This window comes from Leptidea sinapis, chromosome 5 (assembly GCF_905404315.1).
Source record: "Leptidea sinapis chromosome 5, ilLepSina1.1, whole genome shotgun sequence".
Taxonomy (NCBI): Eukaryota; Metazoa; Arthropoda; class Insecta; order Lepidoptera; family Pieridae; genus Leptidea; species Leptidea sinapis.
In genome coordinates, this window is record NC_066269.1 from 16,570,134 (window position 1) to 16,596,780 (window position 26,647).

A 26,647-nucleotide genomic window follows, 5' to 3' on the forward strand; every position below is an offset into this window, starting at 1 on the left:
CCGCTCAGAATTTTTGGAAATTTCAACAATCTTGAGCGGTACTGCATTGTAATGGCCAGAGCGTATCAATTACCATCAGCTGAAGGTCCTGGTCGCCTCGTCTCTCATTTTCATAAAAAAAATGCGTTAAACCTTACTGAACAATATTTGTACATACACTAGTTGATATCATTGTATATTATGTTTCTACCTCTTTCAGACCATTTTTTATTTGCTTTACAAAACGTTGAGCCTAAATTGTTCGTAACATTTCTACAATAAACAACTTGACCGTCAACTGCAGAACCGTTTTGGTAAATTGATTGTACTCTACGTCGACAATGTAACGGTCCTTCAAATTGAATGAAACTTTGGTCACTTTATAGTCACCACAAATAATATTTCATTTTGTTATTGTTGTATACCTTCAGTGTAATTTTTTCTAATTGTTTTGCATGTAAATCATCGAAAGTAATTTGATGGATTTTTACTCTAAGAATATTGATTTCAGCAATTTCAAACGAGCTGTCTTCTTGTAAAGAATTACTTAGGCGCTATTTTTTTATGACAGTAGGGCAAGGCGTTCAGCTGATGGTAAGTGAAACGACCTGCCCATTACAATGCACTAGTGCTCAGGATTCTTGAAACACCCAATAATTCTGAGCGGCACTACAAACCGAAATACAATAATGCTTACACAATTCTGCTTCACGGCAGAAAAAGGCGCCGTTGTGGTACCCATAATCTAGCCGGCATGCTATGCAAAGGAGCCTCCCACTGGTAAATATTTTTATGCCAGGACAAAATTTACCTGAAATTACCGATAAGAATGCCATTTGCTTCTCGATTCGTCCTTCACATTTAAATAAATAAATATATATTTTAAGTTCCCCTTGTACCTACAGCATCGAGTTATTCATAATCACTTTAACATTAACTTAAACAGAAAACATTCATTCAAATTAACACCTTCTTTCGTGACAGTATCTTCGAAGTAAATGAACGAAAACTCTGCCTAATAGACGTGTAGGCAGAGTTTTGCTTCGGACAATTTTTGACCGTGGTTGTGAGTCAAATACTTAATGTACGTCAATGGTTTTCCCAGGTCTAGAATATCCTTAATAAGCGGTTGTACAGTCCCGTGTAAATATTTACATGCATTTAGACAATTTAGCTGTTATTTTTAGTTTAAAGACATTTATTCTCATAAGATTTAACCTAAAATCACTTACATAAGAATTTTACATATATATATGACTAAGCATGCAAAACAAGCAAAGTGAACACTTACAAAAAATGAAGGTACATAAAAAATTGCTCAACATAACAACATCAATATATTATTTTTTTATACAGAATAAGAAGGACTGGGTGACGATTTATTTAACAGTTGAAGTAAACTAAAATTATGCCTACGGTTTAAACAATAGTACAAATAAAAAACTAAAAGAAAATAAGCACATGTTTATATGTGTGATTGTGCATTCGAGCATTTTTTAACCACATTAATTATTTTATTCCTAACAAATTTAATCTTAAAAACTACTTATAACTATAAAATTAACATTATTTATTAGATTTACTTATAATGAACTATAATTATTACAATTATTATACAGTTTTGTTTATAATAATATATTTTTTTTAGTTATTTTTTTAAATGCTGAACTTTTAATGTATTGTATTGTATTGTGACAGCAATCAATCATCAGCACTTGTCAGATGTTACTTTTACTTTGGCTGTTGGCAGTTAATACGTAGCAGAAAAACAATTGCATTTTTTGATATAAATTATAATTTGACAGTTGACATAAGATGCAACAAACAGTTTCCATTGCGCCCATTGATTCATCATACAAGTACAAACTTATAATTATATGTTTTTAGTCAAGTATTCATTTCTCGTTACGTTAATTTACTAGCTAAAATAACTTTTGTTTTAAAAAGTAGCGTGACGTCACCAAATGGCCCAACGAAAGACCAGCGTTGGCTTTCACACCAGCAAACATGCTAAGTTGGGACCATTTTTGTAACATATAGGACTACCTATAAAATTAAGGCGCCTTTTTCTTTTTTATTAAGAATACTAATTCTTTCAGATTTTGTTTGTTCATTGTTTGTCTCCTTTATAAGTTTTATTTTAAGTTAGCTGTATATTTATGGGTACTATATGTCTCAAATTAACATTTTTCATTCATTTCATTTCAATCTTATTCAATAAGACACACTCGAGCTATTCGCAATCCTTGAGTAGAGTATAGCCTCGAACTTAGTATTAGTTATAGAACCCGCCTTCTTGAGACGAGGAAGTCTCACTCAGTTTAAACTTCGGTATTTGTCGCTAAACAATGCTTCACCTAATTCCGATACGTTTACGTACGGTTACACACTGAACGCTTCAACGGATAGTATTCAAACTAACTCGTATACCACACTGTTAGTTAGTGTTAACTGTAGGTTAAATAGATGTTGTTTCCTAGACATCGTGAATTGTCTTGTAAATCTTTTATGGTTAAACATTAGTTTTGTTATTATTTGTTCATATTTCATTTGCTGTCTAAGAACTATTTGATAAAATAATCCATTTAAAATTAATTCAACAATGTCATCGTTTCATATAATAGATATAAAGCAAGGGGGAAGGCCTGGCAGTTAGCCTGGATATAGGCCTTTGATCGTGTAAGGCACAAGGCGCTCCTCTCTTTCTGCTTTAATATCTTTTTAATTTTTTAATGTGTATAGTGAATAATATTTATTTTATAAGAAAATAAATTTATGTGAAAACATGTATTCCTCGGATAATATAATAGTATAATAATCAAAGAGTATGTAAATACTTCGTAATAAGAGGCGGGATTGGCTGAGTAAAAATTAAAATTTAGTTTAGTATGAAACGTGCAGTGATTTGACATAAGTTTAAATAAAGCGAACACTTGCTTAAAACGCAGTGGATTTCGGCTATCTCCATATTTTACAAGATCACAGCCGTCATCTGTTAATCTATCAATGACTGTACGTTTCATACAATCGAGTGAATCGCTTTTTTCTTAGAGAGTTTCGCCTAGGCTGACAAATTATGTAATAATATAACTACGGATTACTACTCAAGATAAATGTACATAGTCTATTACTACGATCAATTTTTTTTTTATTTTTTTAATATATCTTGTACGGTTCAATATAATTAGAATCAAACTAACCTACGTTGACGTAATGGTAGAATTTAAATTTGTTTATCCAATAATATTAGCAACTTAGCTTACATATAAGGTATGTGTGCACACAAACTAGAAATCCTGTCTCTCGGTTTCTCACCTTGCCTATGATAATCAGTTTGTTTTAATTACTGCGAAGGCGTCGGGCAATGTGGCCAAAATACCCCAAGATCCTTTGACAGCAGATTGTGGACAATCTGTGGCCAAAATATCCCAAGATCCGTTGATAGCAGATTGTGGACAATCTATGGCCAAAATATCCCAAGATCTTTTGATGGCAGATTGTGGACAATCTATGGCCAAAACACCCCAAGATCCTTTGATAGCAAATTGTGGACAATCTATGGGCAAAATACCCCTAGATCCTTTGATAGCAGATTGTGGACAATCTGTGGCCAAAACACCCCAAGATCCTTTGATTGCAGATTGTGGACAATATAGTGCCAATGCGATAGCAGATTGTAATGTATAGTGGTGAATATTTTTTTAAATACTTATTTGTTATGCAATTATTAAAATGTTGTGCATTAATCGTATCGTTAAATGTGAACGCCAAGGCTAACCAGTTCCTCGATAACACGAACTTAGTGAGAAGACTCAAAAGAACTAAACTTTTTGAGTTAGTATAATGAAAAGCTAAAGTAATATAGTGCAGTTAATAGTGAAACTAACATGTACTATTTTTTTTAATGAAAATAAGAGGGCGAGACGTTCAGCTGATGGTAATTGATCGCCCTGCCCATTAAAATGCAATGCCGCTCAGGATTCTTGAAAAACCCAAAAATTCTGAGCGGCAATGCAATTGCTCGTCACCTTGAGACATAAGATGCTAAGTCTCATTTGCCCAGTAATATCACTAGCTATGGCGCACTTCAGACCGAAACACAGTAATGTTTACACATTACTGCTTCACGCTAGAAAGACGGCTGAAAAGAAAAATTCAAATCACTGAAATGATTATTGTGCTTGTAGATGATAGAAATTTTGGAAATATATTTAAATAATTATTTAATGAACCATCATATTTTGGGACCATGTGTTCCACAGGTTCAATTAGATTAAATGTTTACTAAGTTTTATAAGATGGTTGCCTATGGTTGTCAAACATGAACCCTTACCGAAAAATTATCAAATAAAATCAATTGTCTGGAGAAACTGTCATAACCATAGTGTTAACACCAGGAACAGACATAAACTTATAATGCCTACTACTCGGCTAAGTTGAGTAAGTAAGTCTTTTGTGGGGTGATGTATACGCTTTTGCAACAAGATCCCAGATAATGTTCAAAACAAAAGTATTACGATATTCAAAAGAATTGTTCAAAAACGTTTGTGTAGTAAAGGTTACTAAAACGTAAATGACTTTCTTAATGATAACACAGATAGGGTAATGTAATGTAATAATGGTGCGACCACCGTCAGGCTATTAAATATAAAGTTAATTTGTACGATATCACTTAAAAATTTTTATGAAAACAAAGCCCTCTGAGTTTTTTGCGCCCATTCTTCTCAGGTCTGGGGCATTTTTTGGAATGTAGTTTTTGACTTTCAATAAATAATTTTATATCCAATTTTGAATAAAAGTAATTGAATTTGACTTTCTAACAGCATAGAAAGAAGCGTAGTTGGAGTTAATAGAATAGATAAAGTAAAATTGAAATATATAAAAGTATGACGAAATTTAAAGATGAAAATTCAATATGCAGATCACTGAAATGGCGATGAAAAGAGAAAAACATGAAAAATTGACTAAAATATTAACACACTGATACCGAAGAGATTGTAGTCGTGAGTGGAGTAGAAGAAAAATGCAACAAACTAAACGTTGGGAAGATTAGTAAAAGAGTCGCTGGGCCTAAATGGATCCAAATAGCGAAAGACAGAGAGGCTATTTATTTATGTTTTTTGAGAACTCCATATTATGTGTTACCACAACGGCGCCTATTTCTGCAGTGAAGAAGTACTGTGTTTCGGTCTGAAGGGCGCCGTAGCTAGTGAAATTACTGGGCAAATGAGACTTGACATCTTATGTCTCAAGGTGATGAGCGTAGCGCCGCTCAGAATTTTTGGAAATTTCAACAATCTTGAGCGGTACTGCATTGTAATGGCCAGAGCGTATCAATTACCATCAGCTGAAGGTCCTGGTCGCCTCGTCTCTCATTTTCATAAAAAAAATGCGTTAAACCTTACTGAACAATATTTGTACATACACTAGTTGATATCATTGTATATTATGTTTCTACCTCTTTCAGACCATTTTTTATTTGCTTTACAAAACGTTGAGCCTAAATTGTTCGTAACATTTCTACAATAAACAACTTGACCGTCAACTGCAGAACCGTTTTGGTAAATTGATTGTACTCTACGTCGACAATGTAACGGTCCTTCAAATTGAATGAAACTTTGGTCACTTTATAGTCACCACAAATAATATTTCATTTTGTTATTGTTGTATACCTTCAGTGTAATTTTTTCTAATTGTTTTGCATGTAAATCATCGAAAGTAATTTGATGGATTTTTACTCTAAGAATATTGATTTCAGCAATTTCAAACGAGCTGTCTTCTTGTAAAGAATTACTTAGGCGCTATTTTTTTATGACAGTAGGGCAAGGCGTTCAGCTGATGGTAAGTGAAACGACCTGCCCATTACAATGCACTAGTGCTCAGGATTCTTGAAACACCCAATAATTCTGAGCGGCACTACAAACCGAAATACAATAATGCTTACACAATTCTGCTTCACGGCAGAAAAAGGCGCCGTTGTGGTACCCATAATCTAGCCGGCATGCTATGCAAAGGAGCCTCCCACTGGTAAATATTTTTATGCCAGGACAAAATTTACCTGAAATTACCGATAAGAATGCCATTTGCTTCTCGATTCGTCCTTCACATTTAAATAAATAAATATATATTTTAAATTCCCCTTGTACCTACAGCATCGAGTTATTCATAATCACTTTAACATTAACTTAAACAGAAAACATTCATTCAAATTAACACCTTCTTTCGTGACAGTATCTTCGAAGTAAATGAACGAAAACTCTGCCTAATAGACGTGTAGGCAGAGTTTTGCTTCGGACAATTTTTGACCGTGGTTGTGAGTCAAATACTTAATGTACGTCAATGGTTTTCCCAGGTCTAGAATATCCTTAATAAGCGGTTGTACAGTCCCGTGTAAATATTTACATGCATTTAGACAATTTAGCTGTTATTTTTAGTTTAAAGACATTTATTCTCATAAGATTTAACCTAAAATCACTTACATAAGAATTTTACATATATATATGACTAAGCATGCAAAACAAGCAAAGTGAACACTTACAAAAAATGAAGGTACATAAAAAATTGCTCAACATAACAACATCAATATATTATTTTTTTATACAGAATAAGAAGGACTGGATGACGATTTATTTAACAGTTGAAGTAAACTAAAATTATGCCTACGGTTTAAACAATAGTACAAATAAAAAACTAAAAGAAAATAAGCACATGTTTATATGTGTGATTGTGCATTCGAGCATTTTTTAACCACATTAATTATTTTATTCCTAACAAATTTAATCTTAAAAACTACTTATAACTATAAAATTAACATTATTTATTAGATTTACTTATAATGAACTATAATTATTACAATTATTATACAGTTTTGTTTATAATAATATATTTTTTTTAGTTATTTTTTTAAATGCTGAACTTTTAATGTATTGTATTGTATTGTGACAGCAATCAATCATCAGCACTTGTCAGATGTTACTTTTACTTTGGCTGTTGGCAGTTAATACGTAGCAGAAAAACAATTGCATTTTTTGATATAAATTATAATTTGACAGTTGACATAAGATGCAACAAACAGTTTCCATTGCGCCCATTGATTCATCATACAAGTACAAACTTATAATTATATGTTTTTAGTCAAGTATTCATTTCTCGTTACGTTAATTTACTAGCTAAAATAACTTTTGTTTTAAAAAGTAGCGTGACGTCACCAAATGGCCCAACGAAAGACCAGCGTTGGCTTTCACACCAGCAAACATGCTAAGTTGGGACCATTTTTGTAACATATAGGACTACCTATAAAATTAAGGCGCCTTTTTCTTTTTTATTAAGAATACTAATTCTTTCAGATTTTGTTTGTTCATTGTTTGTCTCCTTTATAAGTTTTATTTTAAGTTAGCTGTATATTTATGGGTACTATATGTCTCAAATTAACATTTTTCATTCATTTCATTTCAATCTTATTCAATAAGACACACTCGAGCTATTCGCAATCCTTGAGTAGAGTATAGCCTCGAACTTAGTATTAGTTATAGAACCCGCCTTCTTGAGACGAGGAAGTCTCACTCAGTTTAAACTTCGGTATTTGTCGCTAAACAATGCTTCACCTAATTCCGATACGTTTACGTACGGTTACACACTGAACGCTTCAACGGATAGTATTCAAACTAACTCGTATACCACACTGTTAGTTAGTGTTAACTGTAGGTTAAATAGATGTTGTTTCCTAGACATCGTGAATTGTCTTGTAAATCTTTTATGGTTAAACATTAGTTTTGTTATTATTTGTTCATATTTCATTTGCTGTCTAAGAACTATTTGATAAAATAATCCATTTAAAATTAATTCAACAATGTCATCGTTTCATATAATAGATATAAAGCAAGGGGGAAGGCCTGGCAGTTAGCCTGGATATAGGCCTTTGATCGTGTAAGGCACAAGGCGCTCCTCTCTTTCTGCTTTAATATCTTTTTAATTTTTTAATGTGTATAGTGAATAATATTTATTTTATAAGAAAATAAATTTATGTGAAAACATGTATTCCTCGGATAATATAATAGTATAATAATCAAAGAGTATGTAAATACTTCGTAATAAGAGGCGGGATTGGCTGAGTAAAAATTAAAATTTAGTTTAGTATGAAACGTGCAGTGATTTGACATAAGTTTAAATAAAGCGAACACTTGCTTAAAACGCAGTGGATTTCGGCTATCTCCATATTTTACAAGATCACAGCCGTCATCTGTTAATCTATCAATGACTGTACGTTTCATACAATCGAGTGAATCGCTTTTTTCTTAGAGAGTTTCGCCTAGGCTGACAAATTATGTAATAATATAACTACGGATTACTACTCAAGATAAATGTACATAGTCTATTACTACGATCAATTTTTTTTTTATTTTTTTAATATATCTTGTACGGTTCAATATAATTAGAATCAAACTAACCTACGTTGACGTAATGGTAGAATTTAAATTTGTTTATCCAATAATATTAGCAACTTAGCTTACATATAAGGTATGTGTGCACACAAACTAGAAATCCTGTCTCTCGGTTTCTCACCTTGCCTATGATAATCAGTTTGTTTTAATTACTGCGAAGGCGTCGGGCAATGTGGCCAAAATACCCCAAGATCCTTTGACAGCAGATTGTGGACAATCTGTGGCCAAAATATCCCAAGATCCGTTGATAGCAGATTGTGGACAATCTATGGCCAAAATATCCCAAGATCTTTTGATGGCAGATTGTGGACAATCTATGGCCAAAACACCCCAAGATCCTTTGATAGCAAATTGTGGACAATCTATGGGCAAAATACCCCTAGATCCTTTGATAGCAGATTGTGGACAATCTGTGGCCAAAACACCCCAAGATCCTTTGATTGCAGATTGTGGACAATATAGTGCCAATGCGATAGCAGATTGTAATGTATAGTGGTGAATATTTTTTTAAATACTTATTTGTTATGCAATTATTAAAATGTTGTGCATTAATCGTATCGTTAAATGTGAACGCCAAGGCTAACCAGTTCCTCGATAACACGAACTTAGTGAGAAGACTCAAAAGAACTAAACTTTTTGAGTTAGTATAATGAAAAGCTAAAGTAATATAGTGCAGTTAATAGTGAAACTAACATGTACTATTTTTTTTAATGAAAATAAGAGGGCGAGACGTTCAGCTGATGGTAATTGATCGCCCTGCCCATTAAAATGCAATGCCGCTCAGGATTCTTGAAAAACCCAAAAATTCTGAGCGGCAATGCAATTGCTCGTCACCTTGAGACATAAGATGCTAAGTCTCATTTGCCCAGTAATATCACTAGCTATGGCGCACTTCAGACCGAAACACAGTAATGTTTACACATTACTGCTTCACGCTAGAAAGACGGCTGAAAAGAAAAATTCAAATCACTGAAATGATTATTGTGCTTGTAGATGATAGAAATTTTGGAAATATATTTAAATAATTATTTAATGAACCATCATATTTTGGGACCATGTGTTCCACAGGTTCAATTAGATTAAATGTTTACTAAGTTTTATAAGATGGTTGCCTATGGTTGTCAAACATGAACCCTTACCGAAAAATTATCAAATAAAATCAATTGTCTGGAGAAACTGTCATAACCATAGTGTTAACACCAGGAACAGACATAAACTTATAATGCCTACTACTCGGCTAAGTTGAGTAAGTAAGTCTTTTGTGGGGTGATGTATACGCTTTTGCAACAAGATCCCAGAAAATGTTCAAAACAAAAGTATTACGATATTCAAAAGAATTGTTCAAAAACGTTTGTGTAGTAAAGGTTACTAAAACGTAAATGACTTTCTTAATGATAACACAGATAGGGTAATGTAATGTAATAATGGTGCGACCACCGTCAGGCTATTAAATATAAAGTTAATTTGTACGATATCACTTAAAAATTTTTATGAAAACAAAGCCCTCTGAGTTTTTTGCGCCCATTCTTCTCAGGTCTGGGGCATTTTTTGGAATGTAGTTTTTGACTTTCAATAAATAATTTTATATCCAATTTTGAATAAAAGTAATTGAATTTGACTTTCTAACAGCATAGAAAGAAGCGTAGTTGGAGTTAATAGAATAGATAAAGTAAAATTGAAATATATAAAAGTATGACGAAATTTAAAGATGAAAATTCAATATGCAGATCACTGAAATGGCGATGAAAAGAGAAAAACATGAAAAATGGACTAAAATATTAACACACTGATACCGAAGAGATTGTAGTCGTGAGTGGAGTAGAAGAAAAATGCAACAAACTAAACGTTGGGAAGATTAGTAAAAGAGTCGCTGGGCCTAAATGGATCCAAATAGCGAAAGACAGAGAGGCTATTTATTTATGTTTTTTGAGAACTCCATATTATGTGTTACCACAACGGCGCCTATTTCTGCAGTGAAGAAGTACTGTGTTTCGGTCTGAAGGGCGCCGTAGCTAGTGAAATTACTGGGCAAATGAGACTTGACATCTTATGTCTCAAGGTGATGAGCGTAGCGCCGCTCAGAATTTTTGGAAATTTCAACAATCTTGAGCGGTACTGCATTGTAATGGCCAGAGCGTATCAATTACCATCAGCTGAAGGTCCTGGTCGCCTCGTCTCTCATTTTCATAAAAAAAATGCGTTAAACCTTACTGAACAATATTTGTACATACACTAGTTGATATCATTGTATATTATGTTTCTACCTCTTTCAGACCATTTTTTATTTGCTTTACAAAACGTTGAGCCTAAATTGTTCGTAACATTTCTACAATAAACAACTTGACCGTCAACTGCAGAACCGTTTTGGTAAATTGATTGTACTCTACGTCGACAATGTAACGGTCCTTCAAATTGAATGAAACTTTGGTCACTTTATAGTCACCACAAATAATATTTCATTTTGTTATTGTTGTATACCTTCAGTGTAATTTTTTCTAATTGTTTTGCATGTAAATCATCGAAAGTAATTTGATGGATTTTTACTCTAAGAATATTGATTTCAGCAATTTCAAACGAGCTGTCTTCTTGTAAAGAATTACTTAGGCGCTATTTTTTTATGACAGTAGGGCAAGGCGTTCAGCTGATGGTAAGTGAAACGACCTGCCCATTACAATGCACTAGTGCTCAGGATTCTTGAAACACCCAATAATTCTGAGCGGCACTACAAACCGAAATACAATAATGCTTACACAATTCTGCTTCACGGCAGAAAAAGGCGCCGTTGTGGTACCCATAATCTAGCCGGCATGCTATGCAAAGGAGCCTCCCACTGGTAAATATTTTTATGCCAGGACAAAATTTACCTGAAATTACCGATAAGAATGCCATTTGCTTCTCGATTCGTCCTTCACATTTAAATAAATAAATATATATTTTAAGTTCCCCTTGTACCTACAGCATCGAGTTATTCATAATCACTTTAACATTAACTTAAACAGAAAACATTCATTCAAATTAACACCTTCTTTCGTGACAGTATCTTCGAAGTAAATGAACGAAAACTCTGCCTAATAGACGTGTAGGCAGAGTTTTGCTTCGGACAATTTTTGACCGTGGTTGTGAGTCAAATACTTAATGTACGTCAATGGTTTTCCCAGGTCTAGAATATCCTTAATAAGCGGTTGTACAGTCCCGTGTAAATATTTACATGCATTTAGACAATTTAGCTGTTATTTTTAGTTTAAAGACATTTATTCTCATAAGATTTAACCTAAAATCACTTACATAAGAATTTTACATATATATATGACTAAGCATGCAAAACAAGCAAAGTGAACACTTACAAAAAATGAAGGTACATAAAAAATTGCTCAACATAACAACATCAATATATTATTTTTTTATACAGAATAAGAAGGACTGGATGACGATTTATTTAACAGTTGAAGTAAACTAAAATTATGCCTACGGTTTAAACAATAGTACAAATAAAAAACTAAAAGAAAATAAGCACATGTTTATATGTGTGATTGTGCATTCGAGCATTTTTTAACCACATTAATTATTTTATTCCTAACAAATTTAATCTTAAAAACTACTTATAACTATAAAATTAACATTATTTATTAGATTTACTTATAATGAACTATAATTATTACAATTATTATACAGTTTTGTTTATAATAATATATTTTTTTTAGTTATTTTTTTAAATGCTGAACTTTTAATGTATTGTATTGTATTGTGACAGCAATCAATCATCAGCACTTGTCAGATGTTACTTTTACTTTGGCTGTTGGCAGTTAATACGTAGCAGAAAAACAATTGCATTTTTTGATATAAATTATAATTTGACAGTTGACATAAGATGCAACAAACAGTTTCCATTGCGCCCATTGATTCATCATACAAGTACAAACTTATAATTATATGTTTTTAGTCAAGTATTCATTTCTCGTTACGTTAATTTACTAGCTAAAATAACTTTTGTTTTAAAAAGTAGCGTGACGTCACCAAATGGCCCAACGAAAGACCAGCGTTGGCTTTCACACCAGCAAACATGCTAAGTTGGGACCATTTTTGTAACATATAGGACTACCTATAAAATTAAGGCGCCTTTTTCTTTTTTATTAAGAATACTAATTCTTTCAGATTTTGTTTGTTCATTGTTTGTCTCCTTTATAAGTTTTATTTTAAGTTAGCTGTATATTTATGGGTACTATATGTCTCAAATTAACATTTTTCATTCATTTCATTTCAATCTTATTCAATAAGACACACTCGAGCTATTCGCAATCCTTGAGTAGAGTATAGCCTCGAACTTAGTATTAGTTATAGAACCCGCCTTCTTGAGACGAGGAAGTCTCACTCAGTTTAAACTTCGGTATTTGTCGCTAAACAATGCTTCACCTAATTCCGATACGTTTACGTACGGTTACACACTGAACGCTTCAACGGATAGTATTCAAACTAACTCGTATACCACACTGTTAGTTAGTGTTAACTGTAGGTTAAATAGATGTTGTTTCCTAGACATCGTGAATTGTCTTGTAAATCTTTTATGGTTAAACATTAGTTTTGTTATTATTTGTTCATATTTCATTTGCTGTCTAAGAACTATTTGATAAAATAATCCATTTAAAATTAATTCAACAATGTCATCGTTTCATATAATAGATATAAAGCAAGGGGGAAGGCCTGGCAGTTAGCCTGGATATAGGCCTTTGATCGTGTAAGGCACAAGGCGCTCCTCTCTTTCTGCTTTAATATCTTTTTAATTTTTTAATGTGTATAGTGAATAATATTTATTTTATAAGAAAATAAATTTATGTGAAAACATGTATTCCTCGGATAATATAATAGTATAATAATCAAAGAGTATGTAAATACTTCGTAATAAGAGGCGGGATTGGCTGAGTAAAAATTAAAATTTAGTTTAGTATGAAACGTGCAGTGATTTGACATAAGTTTAAATAAAGCGAACACTTGCTTAAAACGCAGTGGATTTCGGCTATCTCCATATTTTACAAGATCACAGCCGTCATCTGTTAATCTATCAATGACTGTACGTTTCATACAATCGAGTGAATCGCTTTTTTCTTAGAGAGTTTCGCCTAGGCTGACAAATTATGTAATAATATAACTACGGATTACTACTCAAGATAAATGTACATAGTCTATTACTACGATCAATTTTTTTTTTATTTTTTTAATATATCTTGTACGGTTCAATATAATTAGAATCAAACTAACCTACGTTGACGTAATGGTAGAATTTAAATTTGTTTATCCAATAATATTAGCAACTTAGCTTACATATAAGGTATGTGTGCACACAAACTAGAAATCCTGTCTCTCGGTTTCTCACCTTGCCTATGATAATCAGTTTGTTTTAATTACTGCGAAGGCGTCGGGCAATGTGGCCAAAATACCCCAAGATCCTTTGACAGCAGATTGTGGACAATCTGTGGCCAAAATATCCCAAGATCCGTTGATAGCAGATTGTGGACAATCTATGGCCAAAATATCCCAAGATCTTTTGATGGCAGATTGTGGACAATCTATGGCCAAAACACCCCAAGATCCTTTGATAGCAAATTGTGGACAATCTATGGGCAAAATACCCCTAGATCCTTTGATAGCAGATTGTGGACAATCTGTGGCCAAAACACCCCAAGATCCTTTGATTGCAGATTGTGGACAATATAGTGCCAATGCGATAGCAGATTGTAATGTATAGTGGTGAATATTTTTTTAAATACTTATTTGTTATGCAATTATTAAAATGTTGTGCATTAATCGTATCGTTAAATGTGAACGCCAAGGCTAACCAGTTCCTCGATAACACGAACTTAGTGAGAAGACTCAAAAGAACTAAACTTTTTGAGTTAGTATAATGAAAAGCTAAAGTAATATAGTGCAGTTAATAGTGAAACTAACATGTACTATTTTTTTTAATGAAAATAAGAGGGCGAGACGTTCAGCTGATGGTAATTGATCGCCCTGCCCATTAAAATGCAATGCCGCTCAGGATTCTTGAAAAACCCAAAAATTCTGAGCGGCAATGCAATTGCTCGTCACCTTGAGACATAAGATGCTAAGTCTCATTTGCCCAGTAATATCACTAGCTATGGCGCACTTCAGACCGAAACACAGTAATGTTTACACATTACTGCTTCACGCTAGAAAGACGGCTGAAAAGAAAAATTCAAATCACTGAAATGATTATTGTGCTTGTAGATGATAGAAATTTTGGAAATATATTTAAATAATTATTTAATGAACCATCATATTTTGGGACCATGTGTTCCACAGGTTCAATTAGATTAAATGTTTACTAAGTTTTATAAGATGGTTGCCTATGGTTGTCAAACATGAACCCTTACCGAAAAATTATCAAATAAAATCAATTGTCTGGAGAAACTGTCATAACCATAGTGTTAACACCAGGAACAGACATAAACTTATAATGCCTACTACTCGGCTAAGTTGAGTAAGTAAGTCTTTTGTGGGGTGATGTATACGCTTTTGCAACAAGATCCCAGAAAATGTTCAAAACAAAAGTATTACGATATTCAAAAGAATTGTTCAAAAACGTTTGTGTAGTAAAGGTTACTAAAACGTAAATGACTTTCTTAATGATAACACAGATAGGGTAATGTAATGTAATAATGGTGCGACCACCGTCAGGCTATTAAATATAAAGTTAATTTGTACGATATCACTTAAAAATTTTTATGAAAACAAAGCCCTCTGAGTTTTTTGCGCCCATTCTTCTCAGGTCTGGGGCATTTTTTGGAATGTAGTTTTTGACTTTCAATAAATAATTTTATATCCAATTTTGAATAAAAGTAATTGAATTTGACTTTCTAACAGCATAGAAAGAAGCGTAGTTGGAGTTAATAGAATAGATAAAGTAAAATTGAAATATATAAAAGTATGACGAAATTCAAAGATGAAAATTCAATATGCAGATCACTGAAATGGCGATGAAAAGAGAAAAACATGAAAAATGGACTAAAATATTAACACACTGATACCGAAGAGATTGTAGTCGTGAGTGGAGTAGAAGAAAAATGCAACAAACTAAACGTTGGGAAGATTAGTAAAAGAGTCGCTGGGCCTAAATGGATCCAAATAGCGAAAGACAGAGAGGCTATTTATTTATGTTTTTTGAGAACTCCATATTATGTGTTACCACAACGGCGCCTATTTCTGCAGTGAAGAAGTACTGTGTTTCGGTCTGAAGGGCGCCGTAGCTAGTGAAATTACTGGGCAAATGAGACTTGACATCTTATGTCTCAAGGTGATGAGCGTAGCGCCGCTCAGAATTTTTGGAAATTTCAACAATCTTGAGCGGTACTGCATTGTAATGGCCAGAGCGTATCAATTACCATCAGCTGAAGGTCCTGGTCGCCTCGTCTCTCATTTTCATAAAAAAAATGCGTTAAACCTTACTGAACAATATTTGTACATACACTAGTTGATATCATTGTATATTATGTTTCTACCTCTTTCAGACCATTTTTTATTTGCTTTACAAAACGTTGAGCCTAAATTGTTCGTAACATTTCTACAATAAACAACTAGACCGTCAACTGCAGAACCGTTTTGGTAAATTGATTGTACTCTACGTCGACAATGTAACGGTCCTTCAAATTGAATGAAACTTTGGTCACTTTATAGTCACCACAAATAATATTTCATTTTGTTATTGTTGTATACCTTCAGTGTAATTTTTTCTAATTGTTTTGCATGTAAATCATCGAAAGTAATTTGATGGATTTTTACTCTAAGAATATTGATTTCAGCAATTTCAAACGAGCTGTCTTCTTGTAAAGAATTACTTAGGCGCTATTTTTTTATGACAGTAGGGCAAGGCGTTCAGCTGATGGTAAGTGAAACGACCTGCCCATTACAATGCACTAGTGCTCAGGATTCTTGAAACACCCAATAATTCTGAGCGGCACTACAAACCGAAATACAATAATGCTTACACAATTCTGCTTCACGGCAGAAAAAGGCGCCGTTGTGGTACCCATAATCTAGCCGGCATGCTATGCAAAGGAGCCTCCCACTGGTAAATATTTTTATGCCAGGACAAAATTTACCTGAAATTACCGATAAGAATGCCATTTGCTTCTCGATTCGTCCTTCACATTTAAATAAATAAATATATATTTTAAATTCCCCTTGTACCTACAGCATCGAGTTATTCATAATCACTTTAACATTAACTTAAACAGAAAACATTCATTCAAATTAACACCTTCTTTCGTGACAGTATCTTCGAAGTAAATGAACGAAAACTCTGCCTAATAGACGTGTAGGCAGAGTTTTGCTTCGGACAATTTTTGACCGTGGTTGTGAGTCAAATACTTAATGTACGTCAATGGTTTTCCCAGGTCTAGAATATCCTTAATAAGCGGTTGTACAGTCCCGTGTAAATATTTACATGCATTTAGACAATTTAGCTGTTATTTTTAGTTTAAAGACATTTATTCTCATAAGATTTAACCTAAAATCACTTACATAAGAATTTTACATACATATATGACTAAGCATGCAAAACAAGCAAAGTGAACACTTACAAAAAATGAAGGTACATAAAAAATTGCTCAACATAACAACATCAATATATTATTTTTTTATACAGAATAAGAAGGACTGGATGACGATTTATTTAACAGTTGAAGTAAACTAAAATTATGCCTACGGTTTAAACAATAGTACAAATAAAAAACTAAAAGAAAATAAGCACATGTTTATATGTGTGATTGTGCATTCGAGCATTTTTTAACCACATTAATTATTTTATTCCTAACAAATTTAATCTTAAAAACTACTTATAACTATAAAATTAACATTATTTATTAGATTTACTTATAATGAACTATAATTATTACAATTATTATACAGTTTTGTTTATAATAATATATTTTTTTTAGTTATTTTTTTAAATGCTGAACTTTTAATGTATTGTATTGTATTGTGACAGCAATCAATCATCAGCACTTGTCAGATGTTACTTTTACTTTGGCTGTTGGCAGTTAATACGTAGCAGAAAAACAATTGCATTTTTTGATATAAATTATAATTTGACAGTTGACATAAGATGCAACAAACAGTTTCCATTGCGCCCATTGATTCATCATACAAGTACAAACTTATAATTATATGTTTTTAGTCAAGTATTCATTTCTCGTTACGTTAATTTACTAGCTAAAATAACTTTTGTTTTAAAAAGTAGCGTGACGTCACCAAATGGCCCAACGAAAGACCAGCGTTGGCTTTCACACCAGCAAACATGCTAAGTTGGGACCATTTTTGTAACATATAGGACTACCTATAAAATTAAGGCGCCTTTTTCTTTTTTATTAAGAATACTAATTCTTTCAGATTTTGTTTGTTCATTGTTTGTCTCCTTTATAAGTTTTATTTTGAGTTAGCTGTATATTTATGGGTACTATATGTCTCAAATTAACATTTTTCATTCATTTCATTTCAATCTTATTCAATAAGACACACTCGAGCTATTCGCAATCCTTGAGTAGAGTATAGCCTCGAACTTAGTATTAGTTATAGAACCCGCCTTCTTGAGACGAGGAAGTCTCACTCAGTTTAAACTTCGGTATTTGTCGCTAAACAATGCTTCACCTAATTCCGATACGTTTACGTACGGTTACACACTGAACGCTTCAACGGATAGTATTCAAACTAACTCGTATACCACACTGTTAGTTAGTGTTAACTGTAGGTTAAATAGATGTTGTTTCCTAGACATCGTGAATTGTCTTGTAAATCTTTTATGGTTAAACATTAGTTTTGTTATTATTTGTTCATATTTCATTTGCTGTCTAAGAACTATTTGATAAAATAATCCATTTAAAATTAATTCAACAATGTCATCGTTTCATATAATAGATATAAAGCAAGGGGGAAGGCCTGGCAGTTAGCCTGGATATAGGCCTTTGATCGTGTAAGGCACAAGGCGCTCCTCTCTTTCTGCTTTAATATCTTTTTAATTTTTTAATGTGTATAGTGAATAATATTTATTTTATAAGAAAATAAATTTATGTGAAAACATGTATTCCTCGGATAATATAATAGTATAATAATCAAAGAGTATGTAAATACTTCGTAATAAGAGGCGGGATTGGCTGAGTAAAAATTAAAATTTAGTTTAGTATGAAACGTGCAGTGATTTGACATAAGTTTAAATAAAGCGAACACTTGCTTAAAACGCAGTGGATTTCGGCTATCTCCATATTTTACAAGATCACAGCCGTCATCTGTTAATCTATCAATGACTGTACGTTTCATACAATCGAGTGAATCGCTTTTTTCTTAGAGAGTTTCGCCTAGGCTGACAAATTATGTAATAATATAACTACGGATTACTACTCAAGATAAATGTACATAGTCTATTACTACGATCAATTTTTTTTTTTTTTTTTAATATATCTTGTACGGTTCAATATAATTAGAATCAAACTAACCTACGTTGACGTAATGGTAGAATTTAAATTTGTTTATCCAATAATATTAGCAACTTAGCTTACATATAAGGTATGTGTGCACACAAACTAGAAATCCTGTCTCTCGGTTTCTCACCTTGCCTATGATAATCAGTTTGTTTTAATTACTGCGAAGGCGTCGGGCAATGTGGCCAAAATACCCCAAGATCCTTTGACAGCAGATTGTGGACAATCTGTGGCCAAAATATCCCAAGATCCGTTGATAGCAGATTGTGGACAATCTATGGCCAAAATATCCCAAGATCTTTTGATGGCAGATTGTGGACAATCTATGGCCAAAACACCCCAAGATCCTTTGATAGCAAATTATGGACAATCTATGGGCAAAATACCCCTAGATCCTTTGATAGCAGATTGTGGACAATCTGTGGCCAAAACACCCCAAGATCCTTTGATTGCAGATTGTGGACAATATAGTGCCGATGCGATAGCAGATTGTAATGTATAGTGGTGAATATTTTTTTAAATACTTATTTGTTATGCAATTATTAAAATGTTGTGCATTAATCGTATCGTTAAATGTGAACGCCAAGGCTAACCAGTTCCTCGATAACACGAACTTAGTGAGAAGACTCAAAAGAACTAAACTTTTTGAGTTAGTATAATGAAAAGCTAAAGTAATATAGTGCAGTTAATAGTGAAACTAACATGTACTATTTTTTTTAATGAAAATAAGAGGGCGAGACGTTCAGCTGATGGTAATTGATCGCCCTGCCCATTAAAATGCAATGCCGCTCAGGATTCTTGAAAAACCCAAAAATTCTGAGCGGCAATGCAATTGCTCGTCACCTTGAGACATAAGATGCTAAGTCTCATTTGCCCAGTAATATCACTAGCTGTGGCGCACTTCAGACCGAAACACAGTAATGTTTACACATTACTGCTTCACGCTAGAAAGACGGCTGAAAAGAAAAATTCAAATCACTGAAATGATTATTGTGCTTGTAGATGATAGAAATTTTGGAAATATATTTAAATAATTATTTAATGAACCATCATATTTTGGGACCATGTGTTCCACAGGTTCAATTAGATTAAATGTTTACTAAGTTTTATAAGATGGTTGCCTATGGTTGTCAAACATGAACCCTTACCGAAAAATTATCAAATAAAATCAATTGTCTGGAAAAACTGTCATAACCATAGTGTTAACACCAGGAACAGACATAAACTTATAATGCCTACTACTCGGCTAAGTTGAGTAAGTAAGTCTTTTGTGGGGTGATGTATACGCTTTTGCAACAAGATCCCAGAAAATGTTCAAAACAAAAGTATTACGATATTCAAAAGAATTGTTCAAAAACGTTTGTGTAGTAAAGGTTACTAAAACGTAAATGACTTTCTTAATGATAACACAGATAGGGTAATGTAATGTAATAATGGTGCGACCACCGTCAGGCTATTAAATATAAAGTTAATTTGTACGATATCACTTAAAAATTTTTATGAAAACAAAGCCCTCTGAGTTTTTTGCGCCCATTCTTCTCAGGTCTGGGGCATTTTTTGGAATGTAGTTTTTGACTTTCAATAAATAATTTTATATCCAATTTTGAATAAAAGTAATTGAATTTGACTTTCTAACAGCATAGAAAGAAGCGTAGTTGGAGTTAATAGAATAGATAAAGTAAAATTGAAATATATAAAAGTATGACGAAATTTAAAGATGAAAATTCAATATGCAGATCACTGAAATGGCGATGAAAAGAGAAAAACATGAAAAATGGACTAAAATATTAACACACTGATACCGAAGAGATTGTAGTCGTGAGTGGAGTAGAAGAAAAATGCAACAAACTAAACGTTGGGAAGATTAGTAAAAGAGTCGCTGGGCCTAAATGGATCCAAATAGCGAAAGACAGAGAGGCTATTTATTTATGTTTTTTGAGAACTCCATATTATGTGTTACCACAACGGCACCTATTTCTGCAGTGAAGAAGTACTGTGTTTCGGTCTGAAGGGCGCCGTAGCTAGTGAAATTACTGGGCAAATGAGACTTGACATCTTATGTCTCAAGGTGATGAGCGTAGCGCCGCTCAGAATTTTTGGAAATTTCAACAATCTTGAGCGGTACTGCATTGTAATGGCCAGAGCGTATCAATTACCATCAGCTGAAGGTCCTGGTCGCCTCGTCTCTCATTTTCATAAAAAAAATGCGTTAAACCTTACTGAACAATATTTGTACATACACTAGTTGATATCATTGTATATTATGTTTCTACCTCTTTCAGACCATTTTTTATTTGCTTTACAAAACGTTGAGCCTAAATTGTTCGTAACATTTCTACAATAAACAACTTGACCGTCAACTGCAGAACCGTTTTGGTAAATTGATTGTACTCTACGTCGACAATGTAACGGTCCTTCAAATTGAATGAAACTTTGGTCACTTTATAGTCACCACAAATAATATTTCATTTTGTTATTGTTGTATACCTTCAGTGTAATTTTTTCTAATTGTTTTGCATGTAAATCATCGAAAGTAATTTGATGGATTTTTACTCTAAGAATATTGATTTCAGCAATTTCAAACGAGCTGTCTTCTTGTAAAGAATTACTTAGGCGCTATTTTTTTATGACAGTAGGGCAAGGCGTTCAGCTGATGGTAAGTGAAACGACCTGCCCATTACAATGCACTAGTGCTCAGGATTCTTGAAACACCCAATAATTCTGAGCGGCACTACAAACCGAAATACAATAATGCTTACACAATTCTGCTTCACGGCAGAAAAAGGCGCCGTTGTGGTACCCATAATCTAGCCGGCATGCTATGCAAAGGAGCCTCCCACTGGTAAATATTTTTATGCCAGGACAAAATTTACCTGAAATTACCGATAAGAATGCCATTTGCTTCTCGATTCGTCCTTCACATTTAAATAAATAAATATATATTTTAAGTTCCCCTTGTACCTACAGCATCGAGTTATTCATAATCACTTTAACATTAACTTAAACAGAAAACATTCATTCAAATTAACACCTTCTTTCGTGACAGTATCTTCGAAGTAAATGAACGAAAACTCTGCCTAATAGACGTGTAGGCAGAGTTTTGCTTCGGACAATTTTTGACCGTGGTTGTGAGTCAAATACTTAATGTACGTCAATGGTTTTCCCAGGTCTAGAATATCCTTAATAAGCGGTTGTACAGTCCCGTGTAAATATTTACATGCATTTAGACAATTTAGCTGTTATTTTTAGTTTAAAGACATTTATTCTCATAAGATTTAACCTAAAATCACTTACATAAGAATTTTACATATATATATGACTAAGCATGCAAAACAAGCAAAGTGAACACTTACAAAAAATGAAGGTACATAAAAAATTGCTCAACATAACAACATCAATATATTATTTTTTTATACAGAATAAGAAGGACTGGATGACGATTTATTTAACAGTTGAAGTAAACTAAAATTATGCCTACGGTTTAAACAATAGTACAAATAAAAAACTAAAAGAAAATAAGCACATGTTTATATGTGTGATTGTGCATTCGAGCATTTTTTAACCACATTAATTATTTTATTCCTAACAAATTTAATCTTAAAAACTACTTATAACTATAAAATTAACATTATTTATTAGATTTACTTATAATGAACTATAATTATTACAATTATTATACAGTTTTGTTTATAATAATATATTTTTTTTAGTTATTTTTTTAAATGCTGAACTTTTAATGTATTGTATTGTATTGTGACAGCAATCAATCATCAGCACTTGTCAGATGTTACTTTTACTTTGGCTGTTGGCAGTTAATACGTAGCAGAAAAACAATTGCATTTTTTGATATAAATTATAATTTGACAGTTGACATAAGATGCAACAAACAGTTTCCATTGCGCCCATTGATTCATCATACAAGTACAAACTTATAATTATATGTTTTTAGTCAAGTATTCATTTCTCGTTACGTTAATTTACTAGCTAAAATAACTTTTGTTTCAAAAAGTAGCGTGACGTCACCAAATGGCCCAACGAAAGACCAGCGTTGGCTTTCACACCAGCAAACATGCTAAGTTGGGACCATTTTTGTAACATATAGGACTACCTATAAAATTAAGGCGCCTTTTTCTTTTTTATTAAGAATACTAATTCTTTCAGATTTTGTTTGTTCATTGTTTGTCTCCTTTATAAGTTTTATTTTAAGTTAGCTGTATATTTATGGGTACTATATGTCTCAAATTAACATTTTTCATTCATTTCATTTCAATCTTATTCAATAAGACACACTCGAGCTATTCGCAATCCTTGAGTAGAGTATAGCCTCGAACTTAGTATTAGTTATAGAACCCGCCTTCTTGAGACGAGGAAGTCTCACTCAGTTTAAACTTCGGTATTTGTCGCTAAACAATGCTTCACCTAATTCCGATACGTTTACGTACGGTTACACACTGAACGCTTCAACGGATAGTATTCAAACTAACTCGTATACCACACTGTTAGTTAGTGTTAACTGTAGGTTAAATAGATGTTGTTTCCTAGACATCGTGAATTGTCTTGTAAATCTTTTATGGTTAAACATTAGTTTTGTTATTATTTGTTCATATTTCATTTGCTGTCTAAGAACTATTTGATAAAATAATCCATTTAAAATTAATTCAACAATGTCATCGTTTCATATAATAGATATAAAGCAAGGGGGAAGGCCTGGCAGTTAGCCTGGATATAGGCCTTTGATCGTGTAAGGCACAAGGCGCTCCTCTCTTTCTGCTTTAATATCTTTTTAATTTTTTAATGTGTATAGTGAATAATATTTATTTTATAAGAAAATAAATTTATGTGAAAACATGTATTCCTCGGATAATATAATAGTATAATAATCAAAGAGTATGTAAATACTTCGTAATAAGAGGCGGGATTGGCTGAGTAAAAATTAAAATTTAGTTTAGTATGAAACGTGCAGTGATTTGACATAAGTTTAAATAAAGCGAACACTTGCTTAAAACGCAGTGGATTTCGGCTATCTCCATATTTTACAAGATCACAGCCGTCATCTGTTAATCTATCAATGACTGTACGTTTCATACAATCGAGTGAATCGCTTTTTTCTTAGAGAGTTTCGCCTAGGCTGACAAATTATGTAATAATATAACTACGGATTACTACTCAAGATAAATGTACATAGTCTATTACTACGATCAATTTTTTTTTTATTTTTTTAATATATCTTGTACGGTTCAATATAATTAGAATCAAACTAACCTACGTTGACGTAATGGTAGAATTTAAATTTGTTTATCCAATAATATTAGCAACTTAGCTTACATATAAGGTATGTGTGCACACAAACTAGAAATCCTGTCTCTCGGTTTCTCACCTTGCCTATGATAATCAGTTTGTTTTAATTACTGCGAAGGCGTCGGGCAATGTGGCCAAAATACCCCAAGATCCTTTGACAGCAGATTGTGGACAATCTGTGGCCAAAATATCCCAAGATCCGTTGATAGCAGATTGTGGACAATCTATGGCCAAAATATCCCAAGATCTTTTGATGGCAGATTGTGGACAATCTATGGCCAAAACACCCCAAGATCCTTTGATAGCAAATTGTGGACAATCTATGGGCAAAATACCCCTAGATCCTTTGATAGCAGATTGTGGACAATCTGTGGCCAAAACACCCCAAGATCCTTTGATTGCAGATTGTGGACAATATAGTGCCAATGCGATAGCAGATTGTAATGTATAGTGGTGAATATTTTTTTAAATACTTATTTGTTATGCAATTATTAAAATGTTGTGCATTAATCGTATCGTTAAATGTGAACGCCAAGGCTAACCAGTTCCTCGATAACACGAACTTAGTGAGAAGACTCAAAAGAACTAAACTTTTTGAGTTAGTATAATGAAAAGCTAAAGTAATATAGTGCAGTTAATAGTGAAACTAACATGTACTATTTTTTTTAATGAAAATAAGAGGGCGAGACGTTCAGCTGATGGTAATTGATCGCCCTGCCCATTAAAATGCAATGCCGCTCAGGATTCTTGAAAAACCCAAAAATTCTGAGCGGCAATGCAATTGCTCGTCACCTTGAGACATAAGATGCTAAGTCTCATTTGCCCAGTAATATCACTAGCTATGGCGCACTTCAGACCGAAACACAGTAATGTTTACACATTACTGCTTCACGCTAGAAAGACGGCTGAAAAGAAAAATTCAAATCACTGAAATGATTATTGTGCTTGTAGATGATAGAAATTTTGGAAATATATTTAAATAATTATTTAATGAACCATCATATTTTGGGACCATGTGTTCCACAGGTTCAATTAGATTAAATGTTTACTAAGTTTTATAAGATGGTTGCCTATGGTTGTCAAACATGAACCCTTACCGAAAAATTATCAAATAAAATCAATTGTCTGGAGAAACTGTCATAACCATAGTGTTAACACCAGGAACAGACATAAACTTATAATGCCTACTACTCGGCTAAGTTGAGTAAGTAAGTCTTTTGTGGGGTGATGTATACGCTTTTGCAACAAGATCCCAGAAAATGTTCAAAACAAAAGTATTACGATATTCAAAAGAATTGTTCAAAAACGTTTGTGTAGTAAAGGTTACTAAAACGTAAATGACTTTCTTAATGATAACACAGATAGGGTAATGTAATGTAATAATGGTGCGACCACCGTCAGGCTATTAAATATAAAGTTAATTTGTACGATATCACTTAAAAATTTTTATGAAAACAAAGCCCTCTGAGTTTTTTGCGCCCATTCTTCTCAGGTCTGGGGCATTTTTTGGAATGTAGTTTTTGACTTTCAATAAATAATTTTATATCCAATTTTGAATAAAAGTAATTGAATTTGACTTTCTAACAGCATAGAAAGAAGCGTAGTTGGAGTTAATAGAATAGATAAAGTAAAATTGAAATATATAAAAGTATGACGAAATTTAAAGATGAAAATTCAATATGCAGATCACTGAAATGGCGATGAAAAGAGAAAAACATGAAAAATGGACTAAAATATTAACACACTGATACCGAAGAGATTGTAGTCGTGAGTGGAGTAGAAGAAAAATGCAACAAACTAAACGTTGGGAAGATTAGTAAAAGAGTCGCTGGGCCTAAATGGATCCAAATAGCGAAAGACAGAGAGGCTATTTATTTATGTTTTTTGAGAACTCCATATTATGTGTTACCACAACGGCGCCTATTTCTGCAGTGAAGAAGTACTGTGTTTCGGTCTGAAGGGCGCCGTAGCTAGTGAAATTACTGGGCAAATGAGACTTGACATCTTATGTCTCAAGGTGATGAGCGTAGCGCCGCTCAGAATTTTTGGAAATTTCAACAATCTTGAGCGGTACTGCATTGTAATGGCCAGAGCGTATCAATTACCATCAGCTGAAGGTCCTGGTCGCCTCGTCTCTCATTTTCATAAAAAAAATGCGTTAAACCTTACTGAACAATATTTGTACATACACTAGTTGATATCATTGTATATTATGTTTCTACCTCTTTCAGACCATTTTTTATTTGCTTTACAAAACGTTGAGCCTAAATTGTTCGTAACATTTCTACAATAAACAACTTGACCGTCAACTGCAGAACCGTTTTGGTAAATTGATTGTACTCTACGTCGACAATGTAACGGTCCTTCAAATTGAATGAAACTTTGGTCACTTTATAGTCACCACAAATAATATTTCATTTTGTTATTGTTGTATACCTTCAGTGT

The 26,647-nt window shown here is 33.0% G+C and overlaps 1 protein-coding gene across 1 annotated transcript in view; it reads left to right on the forward strand.

Moving 5' to 3' along the window:
• LOC126964741 (uncharacterized) overlaps positions 1–26,647 on the forward strand; it is a 49,617-nt gene that overhangs the window by 9,223 nt on the left and 13,747 nt on the right. Inside the window, exons 4-8 of the mRNA XM_050808014.1 lie at positions 3,380–3,655; positions 8,627–8,902; positions 13,874–14,149; positions 19,120–19,395; positions 24,367–24,642. Coding sequence (XP_050663971.1) covers positions 3,380–3,655; positions 8,627–8,902; positions 13,874–14,149; positions 19,120–19,395; positions 24,367–24,642 — 1,380 coding nt within the window. The remainder of the gene's footprint in view (positions 1–3,379; positions 3,656–8,626; positions 8,903–13,873; positions 14,150–19,119; positions 19,396–24,366; positions 24,643–26,647) is intronic.